Genomic DNA, 23,621 nt, shown 5'->3' on the forward strand with positions numbered 1-23,621 from the left:
GTCGGCATGTTAAATAAAATGTCGGATGTTATAATTACTTATATATGTGGCCGACGTTTTACATTATTACGTAATTGTGGTCTCGTTACTGTCCGACACCTCTCATACCATGTACAGTGTCAGTGAGACCTTTATTGTAATGCAAACGTTCATGTAAATGGTAACGGCGCTGTCGTGCCGCATACCAAATAATTTTGCGTTTTTGGATAACAGTCTTGTTTGGCTTTTTTGATATGGCATCGGTCTTTCGTATTTGACGTATGATTGAAGAACCTTTTGTAAGAGTTGTCCCCAGTGATTTGGTTTTTATCGGTTTTGTTCCGGACTGGTTCGTACCAAAAGTTCAAAAATAGTAAAATCAACAGTTTTTAAAACGATTTTAAACCATGAATGTACAAATAAAATAAATTATTTTAATTTTTTTTTTATATATTTTTTTTTTCAGATTAAAAATGTGCAGTTTTGTTATTTAAATAAGGAAGAAGCAAAGACAATAAATATTTTCATTTGTAATTGAATCACGATTTTATGTAAAACAAGCCATAAACAAACCTTATACTAGTAAATTAAAACTAATCTCAAGTCACAAATCAATCAATTCATTGAATAACATACACCCTTAAATAAACAATAAATATAACTCAAAAAGACTGTAAACAGATGCTGTGTTGATAATGAAAATGGTATATAATATTTCTATATCTGATATGAACACTATGATATATGTAAAACAAGAGCAGCGCATAACGGGTGCCACGCTCGGCTGCGAAAGCTTGTCAGATTTTTTTTTAGAGGTCACAGTGACCTTGACCTTTGACCTAGGGACCCAAAAATGGGTGTGGCGTGTAGAGCTCATCAAGGTGCATTTACATATGAAGTTTCAAAGTTGTAGGTGGAAGCACTTTGATTTTAGATCAAAATGTCAAGGTTTTAGCATGACGCCGGCAGACGACACGAAGAGCTGGCTATGACAAAACCTCAGGTACTGTCCGAAAACAGCCGAGCTTATAATGTAATCAAACACCTCAAAATATAAAAAGCAGATTCACAAAAAATGTTTTTAAGACAGACAATAGATTACGACAAAATACAGAACCAGTTTGCAATCAACACAGTGGTTGATTCACATTTAAACAATCCATTATTTGAAAAGCTGCATATACCATAAAAACATACATAAAAAAACTTAACTCTCAAAACAAGTCGGCGAAAAGGAGCTTCTATGAGCTTACTTCTCTTTTTTTGTTTACATCTTATAAATGAATTAAAGCCTCGCTCTGAGAAAACAGGGCTTAATGCATTGGCGTTAACTCTTTAAGTGCTGGAACCAAATTTTAAAGGCCTTTGCAAACAGTTTGGATCCAGATGAGACGCCACAGAACGTGGTGTCTCATCAGGATCCAAACTGTTTGCTATTCTGATTGTATTCTTTGAAAAAAATCGAAGAAAATGATAATTTTATAAATTCAGCAGACAACATTTTAGCAGAAGACAAATTTCCCAGCATGCAAAGGGTTAAGTGATGTCCCAGATTAGTTTGTGGGGACTGCACTTGCTAATCAGGGAAAACATTTTAAGTGTATGTATTAAGCCCTAATTGTTCAGAGCAAGGTTTATTACAATTATGAGAAAGGCGTGCAATAATGGCTAAGATAAGTGATACATAGTGTTTAACAAATTTTGCATTCATAAAAACAAATTAATATAATAACCTTTAAGGTCAGGTTTGTTGAGCCCTTTATATCTTTACATTTTGACATTAGAATAGTATTGAACAGCATTCTTTTCTGAGTTTTCATGATATAAGGATTCTATATTTAATTTACATGAACAAGATTTAGTAGAATGCATTTCTATCATAAAATATCAAATATTTTTTATAGCGCAGTTATTTGTTTTTTATTGAAAAAAACTCTCCACCAAGGGAGGGTAAATATGTCTACTAATTTACCTTCAAACATTATATCATCACATCATCTTGATCCACACTCAAGATATTGAGACGAAAACAGATAAATTATTTTGAGTAACTATGACCTTTTTGTACTCGACCAAAATGCACCCCCAAGCTAGGTCTGCATGAAAGCTACAAAAACACAACACTTCAGAACAACAACCACATAAAAACTCAAGCTGTTGACCTGAAACACTCTTTTTTATAAATACATTTACCTTGATCCAGATTGAATTCCAAGCCAGGTATACATATAACCACCAATATACACAAATTAAGCACTAAGTATATGAGTAGAAATATTTATTTTGTAAGAAACAATGACTTTGACCTTTCAGGACTTGCCTCTAGTGAACACCCATGCTTAGTCTGTATTCAAGCAACCTGCATATAAAATGTCAGTGCAATACCTCTAGCTCAGCATATGACACTTTAAACAATATTTTTAGCAACAGTGACCTTGACCTTTACCAGACAAGCCGGAAAATACTATTTAAAGCTAAGTCTCCATTACAGTTAATCAAGATGGGTCAATGCAGAATTAATTTATAGAAAGGAAACCACCTGTTTGCCGTGTTGCTATTTTTAGAAGCAGTGACCTTGACCTTTACCTGACTGACACCAAAAGCAATCCCAAGCTCGATCTTTACTTAAGCTACCTCACACAAAATTTCAGTGAAATATCTTCATCTAAACTCAAGTTATTGATCGGATACTGTTTTGCTATTAAAGTAACAGTGACCTTGACCTTCCAACAAGCCCTAAATACAATCCCAATATACACTATATGTACTTAGAACTTCATTCTTATCTTTTATTTAATCTGGGCTTAATTATTCACTAATGTGTGTTTTTCTATCAATAGATTTGTATATGTATTCATATCTTCAAATAAACAACACTTTATTTTATTCTCATTACCGGTATGTGCAAATATTCTAAGATAAACCTAAAACACCTAAAAATACCCCTTTTGAACAGCATACATGTTAACGCTCATGACCTCAATCACTATGTTTTCATGTGACCTAAGCTCTCCCATAAGTATTCATATCCTCAAATAGACAATAGTATGTATTTAATTTTCATTATGTGCAAATATTCTAAGATAAACCTAAAATACTTCAAAAATGCCCTTATGATCAGCATACCTGAATCATGTGACCTAAGCTCTGCTATAAGTACAATACGGTTACCTTGTTTTTTATGCATAGGATACCGTGACCTTGTTTAAATTGCAGATAATAAGATAGTGACCTTGAATAATGGTTACTATGAATACAGAGCCTTGTTGAATCTGTTGCTATGGACAAAATGACCTTGATTTCTTGGTAACTATGGATACAATGACCATCATCTCAAGGTCAAGGTTGATCCTCTTGCTCCTGCATGTCTTCAACATTCCTGTTTCTCTCTGCACTTCTGCGACCTTCATAAAAGATTATTTGTACAAGTGAATAAGTCATTACATGCTTTTATTTCATAAATATAAGCATTTAAACATAGAAGACAAGCAGTGTTTGTAACATAGCTATTTACTGACTAAAATTAAGTTAAGTATTGGGATTGAACATTCACTTTTGTGAAGACTGTTGGAAGAAGAGACAGAAATGTCAGCATGTGCTCATAGAAAATAGACAATTGCACTGATGTTAGTATAACAATTTGGTAAAACAAAATAAAATATGTACGATACTACACTGAAACAAGAGCTATGTTACAACTATGGCAAATACCCCTCTACTGCTTAGTCAGCAAATCTTCAAGAGCTAATATGTGGTCAACCAGGGACGAAATAAATGTCTCGCACATCATCACATCGTGGTGATGATATATTTATCTTCAGATGCTCAATTTGATATCCTGTGAAACGTGGGATGTAGTTAACTCCACAAACTAACATCACTTTTACCAGTGTGACTCCAATTTAACCTCTCTTAATCGTGTTTGCAGAGGTATACTTAAACTTGTCCTTTTTTAAGACATATTTACATTTTTCTCATTATGCAAGGTCTGGAGAAAAGCGATAGACTATATTCTGGCCCTTACCGGATCTGATGCTGTTGATGGAGGCCAGCACTCTCAGCATGAAGGAGGCGGGCACAGTGATGGTGTCTCGAGTCTCCTCCAGCATCACCGCATTCATTGCCACCACCTGGAACACAGGAAACAAGAGCTGTCACGTATATGAATCATATTCTGGGAAAACTGGGCTTAAATATGAGTCACATTCTCAGGAAACTGGGTTAAATGCATGTGTGGCAACGCGTCAAACAAACTTTCCACCCTAACTTTGAAAAGAAGAGGATTCCTGTATTCTAAAAATATGCTAAAAGCGAAAAGTGCCATCCATGAGTAGCCTGAGTGGGCTGTTCAGACTTATATTGGATGACACATTATGCACATGCATTGAGTCCAGTTTTCTCAGAATTAGGCTAATACGACAAATACCTCAGCAACCCTTTGTCAGCTATATACAGGGGCAAATACCTCAGGATTGTGTGGATTCGAAGAGAAGAAAAAAGTGTCTTGCACACTTCACTTGTGGTTGTGATGAAACTTGTGATGTTTCAAATTTATTGATTGACAAATGAGGCAGAAGTTGCTCCCTAAACAAACTGATCATCAAATGAGGATCCCTAATTTTAATCCCCTGCATGCTGAATGACCCACAATCAGATATATATATATGAGCCGTGCTCTGTGAAAAGGGGGCTTAATGCATGTGCGTAAAGTTTGCAGTCCACACAGACTATTCTTGGACGACACTTTCCGGCTTTACTGGATTTTTGCTGAGAAGAGACTTTCTTTAAACAGAAGATATCATAAAAGCAGAAAGTGTCATCCCTGGTTAGCCTGTGCGGAATGCACAGGCAAATCTGGATTGACACTTTACGCACATGCATTAAACCCCTTTTTCACAGAGCACACCCATACAAATGTGATAGGAATGCCTTCCCATTGCTATTGTCAAGCCTGTATATGCAGGACCTGATTTCTAATGAAGATTAGATCTTCATTTTTTTGTAAATGTCGTAACTTGCATGCCATCTTTACATCAATGCATGGCTGACCATTTCCTAACACAATTTTATTGTAAAACGTATGGGAATTAAATTGACACCTATGGCATAATCTTTCTTGTTTGGTTTGACTAAAACAAGTGTAGATATTAGCACACAATTACCAATTAAATCACTATATGGATAATGAAAATTGCTGGAAAAGTCTTTTTTATAAAAACCATGTCAATTAGGATAAAATGAAGTATTTACAGCTGTCAGTCCATTAATACATCCAATAATCAGGGAATGAATCATGTTCAGTTGGTGTTTAATCACAATTGCTTCAGGGGTGTTTTTCGTGACTATAACATGTACTTTATGTGACTTCTTGAAATGACTATTGTAATTATTTAATTTCACACTATGAATACCCAGAACCTTGACTGCAAAATCAATAATTAACTGTTTTCTTTCCTTCATACGTATCCATCTTTGCATTGTTGTACGTCAAAGTAGATCTCAAGATATTGCTAATAAATGTAAGGTCTACTGTCCAACCTTATAGTGCCTGACCAACAGACTGACCTGTGCAAAGCAGAATATTCATGCTCCATTGATAGGGCCTGTACAGTTTGCACTGGCTAATGCTAATCAGGGACGTAATTTTCCGCTTGTATGGAATGTTTTGTTTGAAGAAAGTCTCTTTGAACAAAAAATTCAGTTAGGCGTAAAATGTCATCCTTGATTAGCCAGTGCAGACTGCAAAGGCTAATTAGGGCCAACATGTTACCCAAATTTCTCAAGCCCAGTTTTCCCTTTGTTACCAACCTCATCTGCAGACTGTTCATCGAAGCATGGTTGTTCATGGAGTGGGGACCAGATCTTGATATCATAATCAATACCACTAGTGGCAAGTACTAGAAAGGAATAGAAGGATATATCACAGACACAATAATATTAGACAAGAGGCTTCCACAAGTGTCAATCAAATTCAAGCTTATCTACTTAATCTTATTATCATTGCACTCGGTTGCCAGTAATGAGTATACAGCTATTAATATAGGACAAATGACTTCCAGAAACTAAATCAGGGGAGACAAATCTTGTTCATAGCCACTACTTTTATAACAGGATACCAATTGTGAACATTAAAAGCCCATAAATGCTTATAATCAAAGAATATTTCTTACAATGTTCGAAAAAATAATAAAGCTAAGACAAAAATAATCAATGTTGCTTTTAGCAATAGCCAAAATTTCTACGCTAGATGTGGTCTGGTAACATAGATTAACAAGATACAAAATGCTCTTTTTTGTTTTTTGCAAAACAATATATTCAACACATGTTCATGTACCAAGTTAGTGTTGGTGTTTTGTATGAATAGATATCTTTGCGGGAAATTAAAAATGGAATATATTGTGCTACAAAAAAATTAAAACAAGCATTTTGTATCATGTTAAATCTAGGTTACAATACCACATCTAGCATTGAAATTTTGGCTATTGCTATAAGGAACACAGATTTTTTATTGGTTAACATTATTTTACAAAATATTTTGCGAAATATTTGTTGATTTTGAGTATAAATGTTACCGTATATGATTAAAACTGGGATCACAGCTTTCTTACTGTCGATGCAAAGCATTGTGGGTTTTAACTTTTATAAGGGCTAGCTCACGCTGGGTATGCGGATACTTTGATAACAGATGGCACTTCGATACCAGATAACAACAAAAGCCAAGCGCGAGAGGTAAGTTCATCCGTTTTTTTTAAAAGTTATATCATAAAGATTAGACAAGGCTCATGGTCGAGTTTATAAATGGTATATCATTTTTTATTGCAAAGAAAAAAATCACGGAACAATGGTAGATTTTTCTCCAAAAAATAGAAAATTCGGTCGGAAAACAGCATTAACTGGATGAACAGTAAACATTTCAACAAAATAAACCTACTTAGAAATATTGCAAGAAATTGTTTGATATTCCAGCATGTAGAGTAATCACTGTGCTTCAAATACTGAAATTTTGATAGTATTCAATCAAATATAAACGAAGATAGGGCATGTTTTAATAGGTGGTATTCATGAAGTTGCGGATACTTTGATTCCCGATATAGGGCACTTCGGATAACAGAGACTTTCAACAAATTGGGCACTCTGATAACGGAGTTTTATCTTCTACCTGATATGCGTTTGTGTATATTATGGCTATTCTTACGAAACATTTTGAATTTGCATTGTCAAGCCCGACACATTGGGAATGTATGCATAACGTAATTACATACATATGTAAAATATAACCAATGGCGTTGTTTGTTTTCAAAAATATTATTTCTATTAATTTATATAATTAATATTATAAGTGCAAATTTTAAATAAGATTCAAATGCTTATTTCTGAAGTAATATATTTCAAGTGACGACCGAAAATAATTGTCTAAACAATAAACTTGTTTTTAAGTGGTAAATTGAGATTAAAAGAATTGAAAATACAACGGATCACGTGAATCAACACGACTGTGTTCAATTGAACTTATAGATAAGGGGAGCAAGGGGTCTTAAAGCAGTCAGTACACCTCATATTTTTTTTTGTCGTTGGTGCTCATAAGAATCGCATCATGAAGACGATACTGATGCATAGCCGAAAAAATTTAAAAGAGATTGGAAAATTCCCTTTATATTGAGCTCTACTTATAGGAAACACTTCTCTTTCCCTTTTATTGCACTTCCCTTTCCCTTTTATTATCATATTCCAAAGCGATGAGAACATGTTTGGGTAATTTGTTGTTAATTTACGTCAGTACATACATTTTTATTTATTGCCTGCTTACTATAGCAGTATCCCACAGCGAATTCTGCATTTCTGATTCACTAAATAGAGTGTGATATATCTGGTAAAAAGTGTCGAGTTATCTGGAATCGAAGTGCCATTGTCTTTGAGATGATCGGTAATATAAGTGTCCATGAAAATTTGGCATCCGACGCTTAAAACATTTGAATTTCCTCAAATACGTTATTTAACTAAAATTTAACATGTTGTAACATTAAAGGACATATTGATCTGTTATTTCGATTAGTTGGCACGTTCTTGATTTATTTCCAAGTATTTTTATTTTGTTGAAATACGTATGATCATCGAATTAATGATGATTATCAGTGAAATTTTATCTCTTTTTTTATAATCGACTGGGTTATTTTCACGACTTTCTTGCTCCGCAATACGAAGTGCTACACATGTATACCATTAATCGACCAAGCAATGTTACTTGTCTAAAAAACAAATGAACAGAACATAAATGCAAAAAAGCTGAAGAACTCAACTCTCGCGCTTGGCTTTTGTTGTTATCTGGTATCGAAGTACCATCTGTTATCAAAGTATCTGCATACCCGGCGTTTAGCTGAACCTCATATTTATGTAAGAATAAATCACTTACAAAATGCGTGTCTAAAACAATTATAATCAAATGTATCTATGCCTACATAAAATGAAAACATGACGCCAAATGTGACAAAGTAAATAAATATAACACATTTATATGTCAAAGTGCCTTAAGAATCCTAAATCTATTAAAACAATATGGGGATGGGTTTAAGAGTAATAAGTATACACAGAAATGTGATTTACCTATACAAGATATTAATTTAGCGATAATGAAGAGAACTAAGTATGTTATTATTAATTATAAAAACTTTAACGAAAGCTTCAGGAGATGAACACATTTCTATCAGGTAGTCTATTTATTAAGGAAAGTGACAATTGTGGTAAATCGCTTCCACAAAACAGTATAATATAAAAATATATAAAAATTGAGTAAAATGGGGTTTATGGCTCACTTAATGAAGCTGTTGATTTATTTATTAAGATACCTGGGAAAAACCAGCACTGATATACATGTATTCATCCTAATTGAATGCTCCCTACAGTTGACTCTACAGTTATGACCTGATTACATGACGGACATCATTAAATGGCTGGGATAAACTAGCGATCTTTCACAAACTTGAGTTATAACCCCGCATGCTTAGTTCAAGGGCACATAATTCTGTGCTGATTGCAATGACTAATCAGGGAAGACACTATAAGCATATGCATTAAGCCCTTAATTAAATTGTAAAATGTGAATATTTACATGTCATCATGACCTACTTAAGATGAGTACTTAAATGACATAATTTAATAGTAAATGTCCAGTTTTTTCAGCTATTGAACACAGAAACCAATTCACAGTCTGAGAAACAGGATTTCTAGTTGGTTGTTTGTATTTTATACTAAAATTACAACAACATATGAATGACATTTTCTATTGATATAAAATTGTTAAAAAATCGAATACACTGCAATCTACCAGCTACCAGGATCATAAAGATTGAGGCATATAAATTCCAATAAACCAGAACATACCTGGATCATACGGGTGAGGTTGAATGCAGTTGACAACATGCTTGTCTGCCTCCAACAACATGACGACGCGGGCCGTGTGGCGATCCCACACGAACACATGGCCACAGTCAGACCCACTCATCACATGGTCAGTGCCCCAGAAGTTGGCCTCCTTGATCTGAATGCATGACCATAAAGTGTTGTCCCAGATTAGCCTGTGCAGTCCACACAGGCTATTCAGGGATGACACTTTCTGCCTAGACAGGATTTTTGTTAAGAAGAGATGTCCTTAAAATAAATAATTCCATACCAGCGGAAAGTGTCATCCCAGATTAGCCTCTGCAGACTGTACAGGCTAATCTGGGATGACACTTTACGTACATGCATTAAGCCCAGTTTTCACACACAAACATTTTGCCACAGTTGGAGCCACTCATCACATGGTCTGCGTTCTAGGAAAACAGGACCTAATCCATGTGAGTAAAAGGCTTTCCAAGATTAGCCAGTGCAGTCTAAGGCTTATCAGGCTTGTTAACCCTTTGCATGCTGGGAAATTTGTCGTCTGCTAAAATGTCGTCTGCTGAATTTCTAAAATAAGCATTTTCTTCTTTTTTTTCAAACAATACTCTCAGAAAAGCAAACAGTTTGGATCCTGATGAGACGCCACGTTCTGTGGCGTCTCATCTGGATCCAAACTGTTTGCAAAGGCCTTCAAAATTCGGTTTCAGCACTGAAAGGGTTAGGAATGACACTTTCCGCCTTGATAGGAATTGTCCAAGAAGAGACCTCCTTAAAACATGTAATCTAATAAAAGTGGAAATTGTTATACCTGATAAGTCTGTGTGGACTACACAGGCTAATCTTTGATGACACTTTATGCACATGCATTCACCCCAGTTATTTTATTTATTTATTTAAATCATAGATACATTTAAGCAAGAGATGAAGAGAATCAGAGATAAGACTCTACTTCTTGAAAATCATTATCTGCATTTATATTCAAACACTTTAATACAAAATTCAACTGTAAGCTCAAAATAACACTAAGTTTAAACACAATTCCATGAAGTACTTGCACGTAAAAAAATCAATGTAATTTAAAAAAAAAAAAAGCATTATGCACTGAATTTAAGCTGTCCATAAAAATGTGTCCACAATAAAAAAATGCAATTAATTTTAAAACATGCACACACATCAACAAGGCTTATTTTTAATAAATAAATAAATAAACCTTGCTCTGGAAAAACGTCTGCGGACTGCACAGGCTAATCTGGGACAACACTTTACAAAAGTTTACGCACATGCATTAAACCCTTTTTTCTAAGAGCTCAGCTTAATTATTGCATCACTCATGCATCAAAATTTCATTCTGAAAACCTCAATCCCCTGCCCACCATAGTCCTGGCGTTCCTGTGACCTTTGAACCTCTGTATGACCCGAGGTCTCAGCATGTTCCACGTCTCCATCTCCTTCTTTTCCCGAGCCTTCTGACGGAGGCGATGAAACGCCTGCAGCTTCAATGCCGCACTTGTTCTCTCCTGCTCGCGCCTGTTAACAAAGAAAGATGTACATGTAATCATATAAAGCTCAGATATTTATTTTGACATGTTTGTACTCCCTTCGAAAATGAAAATTCAAATCTTAAAGGCTTCATTTTCACCCCTAAGATACTGCTGAGCAGCAAACAGCATAAAGTCTGAACAGCCTGCGAATGACTTGCATGATGTTCAGGTTTTTTGCTGTTTGTGTGTAGCCATTTTTACTTGGCTTCTGTTAAAAAGAAAGCTCTAGACCGAAAGATCTTGACCAGGTTGGAGTATAATATTTGAAGCCATTTTCTTATATTTTAACAGTAAATTATAAAAGGATACTTCACTTTCAAACATTTTCAGAAATTTTAATAGCCGAATAGAGCCTCGCTTTGGGAAAATGGGTGCTTAAAATGTCGTCCACGATTAGCCTGTACAGTCTGCAAAGGCTAATCAGGGACAAAACTTTCCGTTTAAACTTAATCTTTGTGTAGCACAGAATTTCTTTAAACAAAAAATTCCATTAAAACAAAAAGAGTTGTCTCTGATAAGCCTGTGCAGACGACACTGGATAATCTGGAACAACATTAAACGCACATCAGTTAAGACCCATATTCCCTCAGTTCGGCTTACATCTAAATAATTGCATATAAGGTCTACAATTTTATACATTATTATACACTTACCTTCGAGTAGCTTCATCTTGCCCAACCCCATCATTGCCATCAGCATTATCCTCACTACCACTGTCGCTGTCATCATCATCATGGAGCTGAAAGTGCCCGGTAGGTGGCCCACTATGGCCTATACGACGGTGTCTCAGAGCAGCCCCAGAGGAACCTACCAGTTCACATATGAAGTGATACTATGTTTTGAGCAGTGTTTTTTGCTACATTTTAGGAATGCGGACAGGGGCATTTTGGATGAGGAAAAATCACATTATTTTAAGTAAAATGGGTAGTTGTTTTTTTTTTGCTAAATAATACTTAAAAATTGAATTTTAATATTTTTAATATTTTATTTATTTATGTTCAATTAAAAGAGCTGGATAGGGAAATGAACTAAATGTTGAAATTTATTTAATTTTGTTTTCGGAAACCTTTAATCAGGGATTGAAGACAGTTATTAGGGAAAAAATAAATAATTATGAGACTGGAAATTGGGATGAATATCATTAGAAAATTTGACCAAAATTTTAGAAGAAGTAAAAAAACATAAACAAACATTAACAAGAAAATACATGTATTGAGATTAATGAGAAATAACTATCTCTCTGACATTCATAAACAAAGGTGGAAAAAAAGTGGACATAAAAATGGGCCTTAACCCTTTCCCACTCAGAAGCAAAGTGAAAATGCCTATATTCAACAAGCATTAAACCAGTCCAGCTTGCGAGTTTCTCAGGTTTTATGCTGTTTGCTGCTCATCAATATTTTAGGGGTTGGAAATGGGAGCCCTTTAAACTTGAATCTATAAGGAAAGTCTTCAATTTAATTTGAAATAAATTGGTTAAAACGCATATCTGAGAGTTAAATGGTTGAAGTAAACACAGCTTTGACGCTCAGTAAAAACTAGCAAAAGCTGAAAAAACTATGAAAACAAGTAGACATCCTCATAAACACAAAGTACTGATTCTACTAAGGCAACAGACTTTAAGCTAACAATGGAAACAAACCTGATGTTTCCGATGTAGCATGGGTTCTTGGTAAGGGCAAATCTTCAGAACTACTGGCAGCAGTTGCTGTTACCTCCATTTCTGTGTTGATTGCATAATCAGTAACACGCTGTTCAGACCCATTTCCAGCTAAAACATGATTACTTGAAGATACATCATTACTGCTGTCATTGACAGAAGAATCACAGTCCATGTTACAAGATTGTTCAGAAAGTTCACCAGCACTGCTAGTAACGACTTTTGAATGTTCAGAATCACAGAAAGCTTGTTCATGGCCTACTGGTAAAGTTTCTGGCAAGAATGGTTGAAAGCCAGTGGTGCCAACCTCCACTTTTATTGCACTTGCCCCATCTGAATCTTCATCTAATCTCCTTTCAGAATTCACATTCCTCAGTATTTGTTCATTATTTACACCAAGGTTAGATCCAACCAAAAATGTATTTGTTTCTGCCTTATGTGATGAAAATTCCCCCGAAACCTGGGCACTTTCTACCCTCAAACAAGGCTCATTTTCAGATCTCAAGTTTTCATCAGATCTCAAATGTTCAACATCTTCCATGTTCGCAATAGGATCATCAGATCTTTCACCTTGAACAACACTTTCCGACATCATTTCATCATCAGAGCTTTGCACCTGTGTAAAACCTACTCGGATCATGCCAGCAGTGGTTCCTTCAGTGGAGAAATGCAGACACACAACTGGCTCAAGATTTCTTTCTCTCAACGACTGCACAGCGGCTGAAACTGAATTTCTTATATCAATGCTTTCACTGCGGGCTTCAGCTATTTCTGAGGATTCCTTCAGTGCAGTCGGTGACTGCATCAGTTCACTTGAATCTTCTCTTTGTGATGGCATTGAAGGGTTCAAGTATTCAAGTTCATGACTTTTAGGTTCATGATAGGACGTAGGCTGCAAAGGATTATTCATATTCTGACTCCCTTCATCAAATCCAAACTCTGGTGAATTGAAAGACAGACCAGTTTGAGACCTAACATTTTCCACTTCATTGTCTTTTCTGTAACTATTTAAGAAACAATTTCTGCTATTTTCGTCGTTGTCATCCATTGCAATTTCACCCAATTTGTTCACCACAGAGCTTTGAGATTCATCCGATTTTGAACAAAGTGACTCCGGACTGCAGTCGAACACATCCATGTCTAGCGGTCCTGTGCAAAGCTGATCAGTACTAACAGCTTTCTCAGTAGCTAAACACGAGTGCTTTAATGACTCTGACATTTCATTGTTCGTTGTAGCTGGGTCGACAATTTCCAACATTTCTGAGGGTTCCGGCAGCAAATTATTGCCAAGTAGTGATTGCTCCATGCCATGCTGAATTTCAATACCAGAAATATCATTGGCAGCACCTTCATTGGAATTGTCTGACTTCAGAGGAAGCAGACAAGGATTTACACTTAGTTCAAGATTTGCATTGAAAGGAGCAAAAGGAGGTTTACTAGGGTACCGCTGGCTGCTGATGGATGATGTGTTTTCCATACACAAAGGACTGACTGTAGCTTGTGAATATTCGGTTGTGGGTGACCTTCCAGTAGTGCTTGGGTTGCTAATTGATGGCAGGCATTCTGAAGTCAGTTGATCTTCGGTAATATTGGAGCTGACTATTGTTAAGAGGTCGTCTGGATTCAATGCGCCATCTGAAGGTGTGGTACTAGTTGCAGATAAGTTTTCTTTAGAGACCTGAGCAGCTGTCAAAAGTGTTCTATCTAATATAGGTGGATTTTCAACAGTTGACTGACCATCTATCGAAAGTGTAGCATTAGCTACAGCCACATCATCCCCAACAAGTGGACCATCTGTTGAATGTTGGGCGCCTCCAATAGGTTCTATCGCAGTTGTTGAAGCAGCAGCCACTGAATTCTCTGATGTTGGGGCATCATAAGCAGAACAAGATGTGTTGCTTTCCACTGATTCAGAGAGGTTACTAGCCACTGATTCCGGGAGGTTACTAGCCACTGATTCAGTGAGGTTACTTGCCACTGATTCCGGAAGTTCAGAGTTTTCAGACGGATCCCGGCCCTGTCTCATGTTCGTGTGAAGCCAACGGGTCAGCAGGTCTGACATTCTGTTCATAACAGAGGATCTGGACTCTGGCTCTGAAGAAAAAAAACGAGATCAAAACCTGTATGAGTAAATATTTTAGCCGCGTTCTGTGAAAATGGGGCTTAATGCATGTACACAGTATGCCCCAGATAATGGACGATACTTTCCCCTTTTATGGAATTTTTCGTTAATAGAAGGCTATTCGTAACGAACATTCAGTGTTTGCTGACAGAGTGGTCCTTGATTAGCTTGTTTTGACTGCATTGACTAATCTTTGACAAAACTTTATGCACATACATTAAGCCCTGTTTTCACATGTCTCATTGCTCATAACAATATCATCAACTCACAGGGAAAAAGAAAGTACCACAAAAAGAACAAGAGTTCTGCCATCAGAGACATATCTGCTGTCAGAGACATATGCCCCCCAAAGGGATTTGAACTAGTGACCCCAATTTCAATAGGGGTCATCTACTGTTTTAAATTCCAATGCATATGTGAAGTATCAAGCCAATCGGTCAATTCGTTGATAAGTTATTGATCGGAAACGATTTTCACACTTATTGTGACAGTGACCTTCACAAAAAATCTAGTGACCCCAATTTCTATAGGGGTCATCTACTAGTGCTGCAACAATATACCGGTATATTGGTATATATCGCAATACGCAATCTGCATATTGTATTGCGATCTGATTTTCATCATACCGGTATGAAAATTTTACAAAATTCATTCACATTTCGTCCAAAAAAGCCATCCGAAATAATGATAACAAGGTAAACAAAACAAAGCAGTGTAAATTTTTTTTTTTCGTAAGAATAACATTCTGAAAGTGTATTATACAGAGTAGCGTTGTTACATCAGAGCATTCGTTCGATGCGTTTGAACAGATTATCGTTGAATTAATTGCGAACAGCTGTAAATGTTTCGTTCGATTCTGAATTGAGCATTATTAAATTTGTAATCCGAATTTCGGAAATACGCTTCCAAATTGTAACGCTAATGCGACAATAAAAAATTCTAGCGTCAAATAAAAAGTGCTTTATCCTTTGTCTCAATAAAAAGCGCGTGAAAATTATACAGACATGTAGAACGTCGCATGGAAAGTATAGGTGTATTTTGTGTTGTATAAAAATGGGAACATCACGTCAGGTGAATTACGCGTGTTCAGTGGAAAAAAGCTCCCCGGTTGGACGTTATTTCATCACATCTTTAAATAGTAACAAATGCCAAATGTATTTGATACTTAAGAAAATTTGCAAATGTTTGTGTTTCTTGTTATTCTTGAGCACATTTATAGTAAATATTTACCAGAATTTGCTTTAAAACTGGAATATACGGGATTATCGGGTAATTGGCAAGTTATAATTTTGGTACAAGTTAGCAATATATTGCAAAATATTGCAATACGGGTATTTGAACTGACAATATATTGCAATAAGGTTTTTGGCGTATTGTTGCAGCACTATCATCTACTGTCCAAGGCCAATGCACATGTGAAGTATCAATTCCTTGACGAGTTATTGATTGTAAACATAGTGGTCTACCAACAGACAGACCCACCGACCAAGGAGTTGTTTGCGCATTTCACATTTCATGAATATAAAATTTAAATGAAACAAACATTTGTTCACCATGATCACTTATGTAAGCATGCCAAGTAGCCTCCTATTGGGAACACAGGGCTGAATGCATGTGCTTTAAGTGTTGTCCCTGCACAGGTTAATCAGGCACCACACTATCAACCTTTATAAAATTGCTCATTAAAGGGATCTTTTCACGCTTTGGTAAATTGACAAAATTGAAAAAAGTTGTTTCAAATTCGTAAGTTTTCATTTTAGTTATGATATTAGTGAGGAAACAGTAATACTGAACATTAACCATGCTCTAATATAGCCATTATATGCATCTTTTGACGATTTTAAAACCTAAAAATTATAAAGCGTTGCAACGCGAAACGATTGAATAATTTGGAGAGTTCTGTTTTTGTCGTTAAATTTTGTGAAACTACGAAGATTGCTTATATAATGTATAAAATACGTCAAGCATGTGTACTCGGCGGAATAGCTCAGTAGGCTAAAGCGTTTTTACTTCAGGACTCTGGCAGGACTCCAGGGGTCACTGGTTCGAAACCTGCTCCGGGCAATGTTCTTTTCCTTTTTTTAATTTTTTTCTTGATTTTTTACTGGAGCTTTTATGATCCAATGTTTACATTTATCAATATAAAGCATTTAATGAATAAGTTAAAAAAATGCCAAAATCTGTGAAAAGGCCCCTTTAAGGAGGTCACTTCTGAATTAAAATCCACTTTAGGCAGAAAGTGTTATCCCTGATTAGCATGTGTGGACTGCACAGGCTAATCTGAGACAACACTTAACGCACATGCATTAAGCCAAGTTTTCCCAGAACACAGCTCATTTCACGTAGGCATGCAAATGCTCACCTGCTGAGGCCACATGTCCTGTATCAATGCCGGACGCAGTTGCCTCCATTTCTGATGCTTCAGAGCGTACCCGTATGGGTCTAGCCCCTGGCCCAGTGTCAGACCAGTCACCTCGGAGGCGGAGCCTCTTCACCGGTGGATGTTGGGGACACGGGTCAGACCCTGCGGCTCCTTCATCTGGGGTCGATGAGGGGCCTGGCTTGGGATCATCACAGTCTGCCGAATGCTTTGCAACAACCTTGAAAAAGCAGTACAAAACTAAATCCATCAAAGTACACTCAAAAGTCCGCATGCCCCAACATTTTCTTTAGACAAATTGAACAGTTTTGTTGCATTTTTCATATTGAGGTATTTTTAAGCGAACTGTAGCCAAAATGAAATGCCATATTAGTCAATGTCAGAATTTGTTATATGATGCCCTTAGTTAATTTTGTCAGATATGTTTGCAAGGACGAATAACTCAGAAATGTGTAAAAAAAACAAGCACGTTCATTGATTTGCATGCCACATACATTTTGTTTATGGATTGGTGCAAATCCCTTGATGTATGGTATAATCCTAAAAAGTTTATTCAATTAGGGGTAGGGTAATTGTTTTCATGCATTGTAATTATCTTCATTGATATCTATAACCCAGTTAAGTTTCATGTTCAAATCTTGTGGCGTATCTGAGATATAGCCCGAACAGTTACATCATACAAAAACAACCAATTGCCAGAACTCTTATTTGAAAAATTCTTGACCATGGCACTTTTAATCATTGAATTCTACACACCCATGAAGTTTCCTGTTGAAATCATGCATCATATCTGAGATGTAGCCCTGAAAAGTTACATCATACACAAACAACAAAGGACAATAACTCTTATTTAAGAAAGTGAAGGTTTATGGTTCTTAAACATGGCACTTCTCCTCATTGATAAACACACATAAAGTTTAAAGTTGAAGTCTTGTATGGCATCTGAGATATAGCCCTGAAAAGTTACATCATTTATAAAACAAAGGGCAATAACTCTTATTTAAGAAAGTGTAGGGTTATGATTCTTTTTCATGGACCTATCCTCATTGATTTCTATACACCCATGAAGTTTCATGTTGATCTTATATAGTTTATGAGATATAGCCCTGAACAATTTTGTGATAGGTGGGGGATAAAAAGTGTCTTGCACATCAACACATATTCAAAAGTTTCAATTTAATGGCTTGACAAACGTAGAGCAGAAGTAGTTTACTTCACAAAATTTTGCAGATAAACCAATCAGCAGACTGGTCAACTGTCAAAGTTACTCCCATATGAGCCATATTATGCGAACATGGGACATATGTGGCCAGCATAGCTCGCGATCAGCCTCCCCATTTGTACACTCTAGTCAGAAACTACCATGTCAGCTAACCAGACAACTTTACGTTGCTTGGCTTTTATAAGAGACAGAGAAGCTCTTTACCAGACTGCGTGATTGCACAGGCTGCTCTGGAGCTGTGCTTGCTGCATATGACCCATTTCCCAATTATGCATCTTATATATCCCTTCCCTGCCTGGTTATAATACTAATAGTGATCAAATTTGGGGAAATATTATTGATATGTTCTGGCCATGCGGCTTATTGGGCAGCACACTTATATATTCTCATTTAACTGTTTTTGCCTCATGATGTACATTTTTGGAACATGGCAATTAATTTCACTGCAATGCCTTGTTCCGCAACAACCAAAGACATACTTTTCAATATTTTTAGACAAGAGTCACATAAAGCATTATATGAGCACTGTCTTAAAAACTTAATGAGCTAGAACACAAAAGAACTGATGTAAATGAGGAACACGGGTGACATCTTTCTACAAAATATGCCAGTTTAGAGGTCTGGGTAACATTGGGTAACATTGATCTGTGAAGAATGTCTAAGTATGTTGTAAAAATGTTTGCACACCACATCTAATGATGATACGCTTAAAACTTTTTGAGTTACACAGTGAATAAAATCAATTTGACACATTCATGATAATTTAAAGCTAATACATTGAAAATGCTTAAGGCTAACTGGCTAGTTATAATTGTTGGCGGAGATTTTAGGCCAATTTTATTTAGCAGACATTATTCAGAAGTACTCCATGCGATGTGGCTGGTCCTGAAACTTTTATGCCGTCACAAATTATCACAAAGTTTCATGATTATCCAATAAAAACATTTTCTGGTAAAAAACGGGTTTTAATGCATATGTCATTATGTGTAAAGTGCCATACCAGATCAGACTGTGCAGTCTTCAAAGGCTACCCTGGGACGACACTTTCTGCTTTTATTATATTTTTTTAAAAGGAGGTCTCTTCTTACCAAAAATCCAATTGCACAGGCTAATCAGTGATGACACTGTACATACACAGGCTAATCAGTGATGACACTGTTCATACACAGGCTAATCAGTGATGACACTGTACATACACAGGCTAATCAGTGATGACACTGTACATACACAGGCTAATCAGTGATGACACTGTTCATACACAGGCTAATCAGTGATGACACTGTTCATACACAGGCTAATCAGTGATGACACTGTTCATACACAGGCTAATCAGTGATGACACTGTTCATACACAGGCTAATCAGTGATGACACTGTTCATACACAGGCTAATCAGTGATGACACTGTTCATACACAGGCTAATCAGTGATGACACTGTTCATACACAGGCTAATCAGTGATGACACTGTTCATACACAGGCTAATCAGTGATGACACTGTTCATACACAGGCTAATCAGTGATGACACTGTTCATACACAGGCTAATCAGTGATGACACTGTTCATACACAGGCTAATCAGTGATGACACTGTTCATACACAGGCTAATCAGTGATGACACTGTTCATACACAGGCTAATCAGTGATGACACTGTTCATACACAGGCTAATCAGTGATGACACTGTTCATACACAGGCTAATCAGTGATGACACTGTTCATACACAGGCTAATCAGTGATGACACTGTTCATACACAGGCTAATCAGTGATGACACTGTTCATACACAGGCTAATCAGTGATGACACTGTTCATACACAGGCTAATCAGTGATGACACTGTTCATACACAGGCTAATCAGTGATGACACTGTTCATACACAGGCTAATCAGTGATGACACTGTTCATACACAGGCTAATCAGTGATGACACTGTACATACACAGGCTAATCAGTGATGACACTGTACATACACAGGCTAATCAGTGATGACACTGCACATACACAGGCTAATCAGTGATGACACTGTACATACAAAGGCTAATCAGTGATGACACTGTACATACACAGGCTAATCAGTGATGACACTGTACAAACACAGGCTAATCTAGGATGACACTGTACATAAATGCATTAAACCCTGTTTTCCCATGCTAATCAGTGATGACACTGTACTTACACAGGCTAATCTAGGATGACACTGTACATACATGCATTAAACCCTGTTTTCCCATGCTAATCAGTGATGACACTGTACATATATGATTTAAACCCTGTTTTCCCATGCTAATCAGTGATGACACTGTACATACATGCATTAAACCCTGTTTTCCCATGCTAATCAGTGATGACACTGTACATACATGCATTAAACCCTGTTTTCCCATGCTTATCAGTACTGACACTGTACATATATGCATTAAACCCTTTTTTCCCATGCTTATCAGTACTGACACTGTACATATATGCATTAAACCCTGTTTTCCCATGCTAATCAGTGATGACACTGTACATACATGCATTAAACCCTGTTTTCCCATGCTTATCAGTGATGACACTGTACATATATGCATTAAACCCTGTTTTCCCATGCTTATCAGTGATGACACTGTACATACATGCATTAAACCCTGTTTTCCCATGCTAATCAGTGATGACACTGTACATACATGCATTAAACCCTGTTTTCCCATGCTAATCAGTGACGACACTGTACATACATGCATTAAACCCTGTTTTCCCATGCTTATCAGTGATGACACTGTACATATATGCATTAAACCCTGTTTTCCCATGCTTATCAGTGATGACACTGTACATATATGCATTAAACCCTGTTTTCCCATGCTAATCAGTGATGACACTGTACCTACATGCATTAAACCCTGTTTTCCCATGCTAATCAGTGATGACACTGTACATATATGCATTAAACCCTGTTTTCCCATGCTTATCAGTGATGACACTGTACATACATGCATTAAACCCTGTTTTCCCATGCTAATCAGTGATGACACTGTACATATATGCATTAAACCCTGTTTACCCATGCTTATCAGTGATGACACTGTACATACATGCATTAAACCCTGTTTTCCCATCCTAATCAGTGATGACACTGTACATACATGCATTAAACCCTGTTTTCCAAGTTGAGGCTCATTTGAAATACAGAGCGAGCCTGTCTTCCACAGGTGTTCCTCTCATAACTCATGTTTTTATTTAACAAAATGAATAGTTTAAACAAACTACATCCTTTACCTTTTCCTCTGGAAGTTCTTTTTTCAAGCACTTTGTTTGGGCGACATCCTGCAAATAAGACTTTTTTTATGACACAAACATGGTCTTAATTAAGTTACAAGTTAAGTAAATAACAATTTCAACAATGTTCCATTCATCAACCTTCTTTTTTGACACCATGTTGATTTTCAAAGTCAAGCCCTAATTAATCCTTTCCGGCTCAAAAGCTCAATGAAATGACTATAGGCAACTAGCTTAAAACCAGAAAAGCCACCAGGTAACGCACAGTCTCTTAAATTGTAATGCTGATTGCTGCTCATCAGTATCTTAGGCTTGAAAATTAAGCCTTTTAAACTTGAATGAAGTTAAAAAAGTCTTTAAATTAATTAGATTTTTCTCTGGATCAAAAATGCATCCAAATGCATTCTAAGCATTGAAATGGCTTAATGGTCCAGTACAGTGTTGAAAAACAATTATTGGACACAAGGTCTCGAAAACTATTATCAATTATTTGCCCAAATTCCAACTTATTGGCCAAAGACCAATTAAGGTCCTGTGTGGACTGCACAGGCTCACCTAGCTCTGACTAAACTTTTAGCACATGCATTACACCCAGATTTCCTGAACCAGGTTCATATAATAAACTAATACTTATATTCTATGCCATTAATGTAAATCAGATTTCAATTGGTTTTACCTAAACCTAATACGTTTACAGCACTTGTTATATACAATGAATTGTATAAGCACCTACTTGCTGTTTTGAATAGAGTAAATATAGGCATGAAAGTTCAGATGCTGTGTTTATTGCATTAACTTTTCTAGGAAATGAAGGAAGATGAGTCAAAAATACTGTTTATAAATACCTGTCCAGGATTGTGTTCTATATTATTGAAAAATCATTAATAATCATCAGCATGACATTTTGTGGTTTTTGAAAAAAAACAAACTTTTGTGGACACCTTTATTTCTGGATTTCTGATTTTGGGAAAAAAAGGAATTTAAGTTGGTAATTCATTGCCAACCCATTAAATCAACAAAAATAAATGTCCCATAAATAATAAGGATGTTACAGCTTATACTCACTTGTGGAGAGAAGATGTAGAGAAACTCAGACGAGTAGCTCACCAGAACTTCCTGTCCATCATTGGAATAACTAAGGGAGGTCACTCTATGTGATTCCTTCTCCAGACTCGGAGGTGTGAACACACACTGCAACCCTGTGATTCCCTTACCACAGTAATTACCTGGGAAAATTACGAGAACATTCAATATGTGATGCATGGAAGATTTGAGTTGCGTCCTGGAAAAACCAGGCTTAATGCATGTGCGTAAAGTCATCCCACATTAGCCTGTGCCGTCAGCAGGGACGACAGTTTTCACTTACATGGCTTTCTTTTGTATAAAGGAACTCTGTTATTAGCAAAATCCGGTCAAGGGGGAGTGTTGTCCCTGATTTGTAGTGCGGACTTCACAGGCTTATATGTGACGTCACTTTACAAACGTGCATCTAACCCCTTTCATCTGAGCATGTGTACACCTGGATAATATTGGTGCATTTTTTTAACTTGTCTTGAAAGTCATTAAAAAAATTATTGCTGCGTAAGTGATTTACTTTACAAACATAATAACTGACACAGGTTTGTATTATGGCTCAGTTTATTTAAGGTAAGGTGGGTTAATTCTGTTAAGAAATAATTATTGTTAAAAATATATAATATACAGAACTGAAAAACCAACATTGGACATTGTTAATCAGCGTTGTACTTGTCTAAATATTACCATATATACATGTATATTATCATATTTTAAAACATATTCTGTTAAATAGCTTTATATTTTTCATGGCATACAGTTTCTAGTAATCTTACATGATCTCCAAAATAAATGCACTTAGGAAATTGGCTTGAATTATAAACAAATTTAATATGTTTCTTAATTCTTCTGGAATTCAATATTTTAATGCTCCATTTTAATTCTTCCTGAATTCATACTTTTTTTTTAACTGCATTTTAATTCTTCCTGAATTCATACTTTTTAAAGCTGCATTTTAATTCTTCCTGAATTCATACTTTTTAAAGCTGCATTTTAATTCTTCCTG

The 23,621-nt window shown here is 36.2% G+C and overlaps 1 protein-coding gene across 3 annotated transcripts in view; it reads right to left on the reverse strand.

Moving 5' to 3' along the window:
• Positions 1-496: 496 nt before the first annotated feature.
• LOC127853517 (DDB1- and CUL4-associated factor 6-like) overlaps positions 497-23,621 on the reverse strand; it is a 33,303-nt gene continuing 10,178 nt past the window's right edge. For 2 of the 3 annotated variants that reach the window (XM_052388071.1, XM_052388072.1), the window contains 10 exons: positions 22,607-22,767; positions 21,542-21,589; positions 17,043-17,280; positions 12,541-14,652; positions 11,552-11,705; positions 10,731-10,884; positions 9,358-9,514; positions 5,788-5,876; positions 4,004-4,109; positions 497-3,383 (listed from right to left, as the gene is read on the reverse strand). In XM_052388071.1, coding sequence (XP_052244031.1) covers positions 3,319-3,383; positions 4,004-4,109; positions 5,788-5,876; positions 9,358-9,514; positions 10,731-10,884; positions 11,552-11,705; positions 12,541-14,652; positions 17,043-17,280; positions 21,542-21,589; positions 22,607-22,767 — 3,284 coding nt within the window. In that variant the 3' untranslated portion in view covers positions 497-3,318. Of the gene's footprint in view, positions 3,384-4,003; positions 4,110-5,787; positions 5,877-9,357; positions 9,515-10,713; positions 10,885-11,551; positions 11,706-12,540; positions 14,653-17,042; positions 17,281-21,541; positions 21,590-22,606; positions 22,768-23,621 lie in introns of those variants that run through there. The other variant, XR_008036650.1, reaches the window with a different exon arrangement.

Source organism: Dreissena polymorpha, chromosome 12 (assembly GCF_020536995.1).
Source record: "Dreissena polymorpha isolate Duluth1 chromosome 12, UMN_Dpol_1.0, whole genome shotgun sequence".
NCBI lineage: Eukaryota > Metazoa > Mollusca > Bivalvia > Myida > Dreissenidae > Dreissena > Dreissena polymorpha.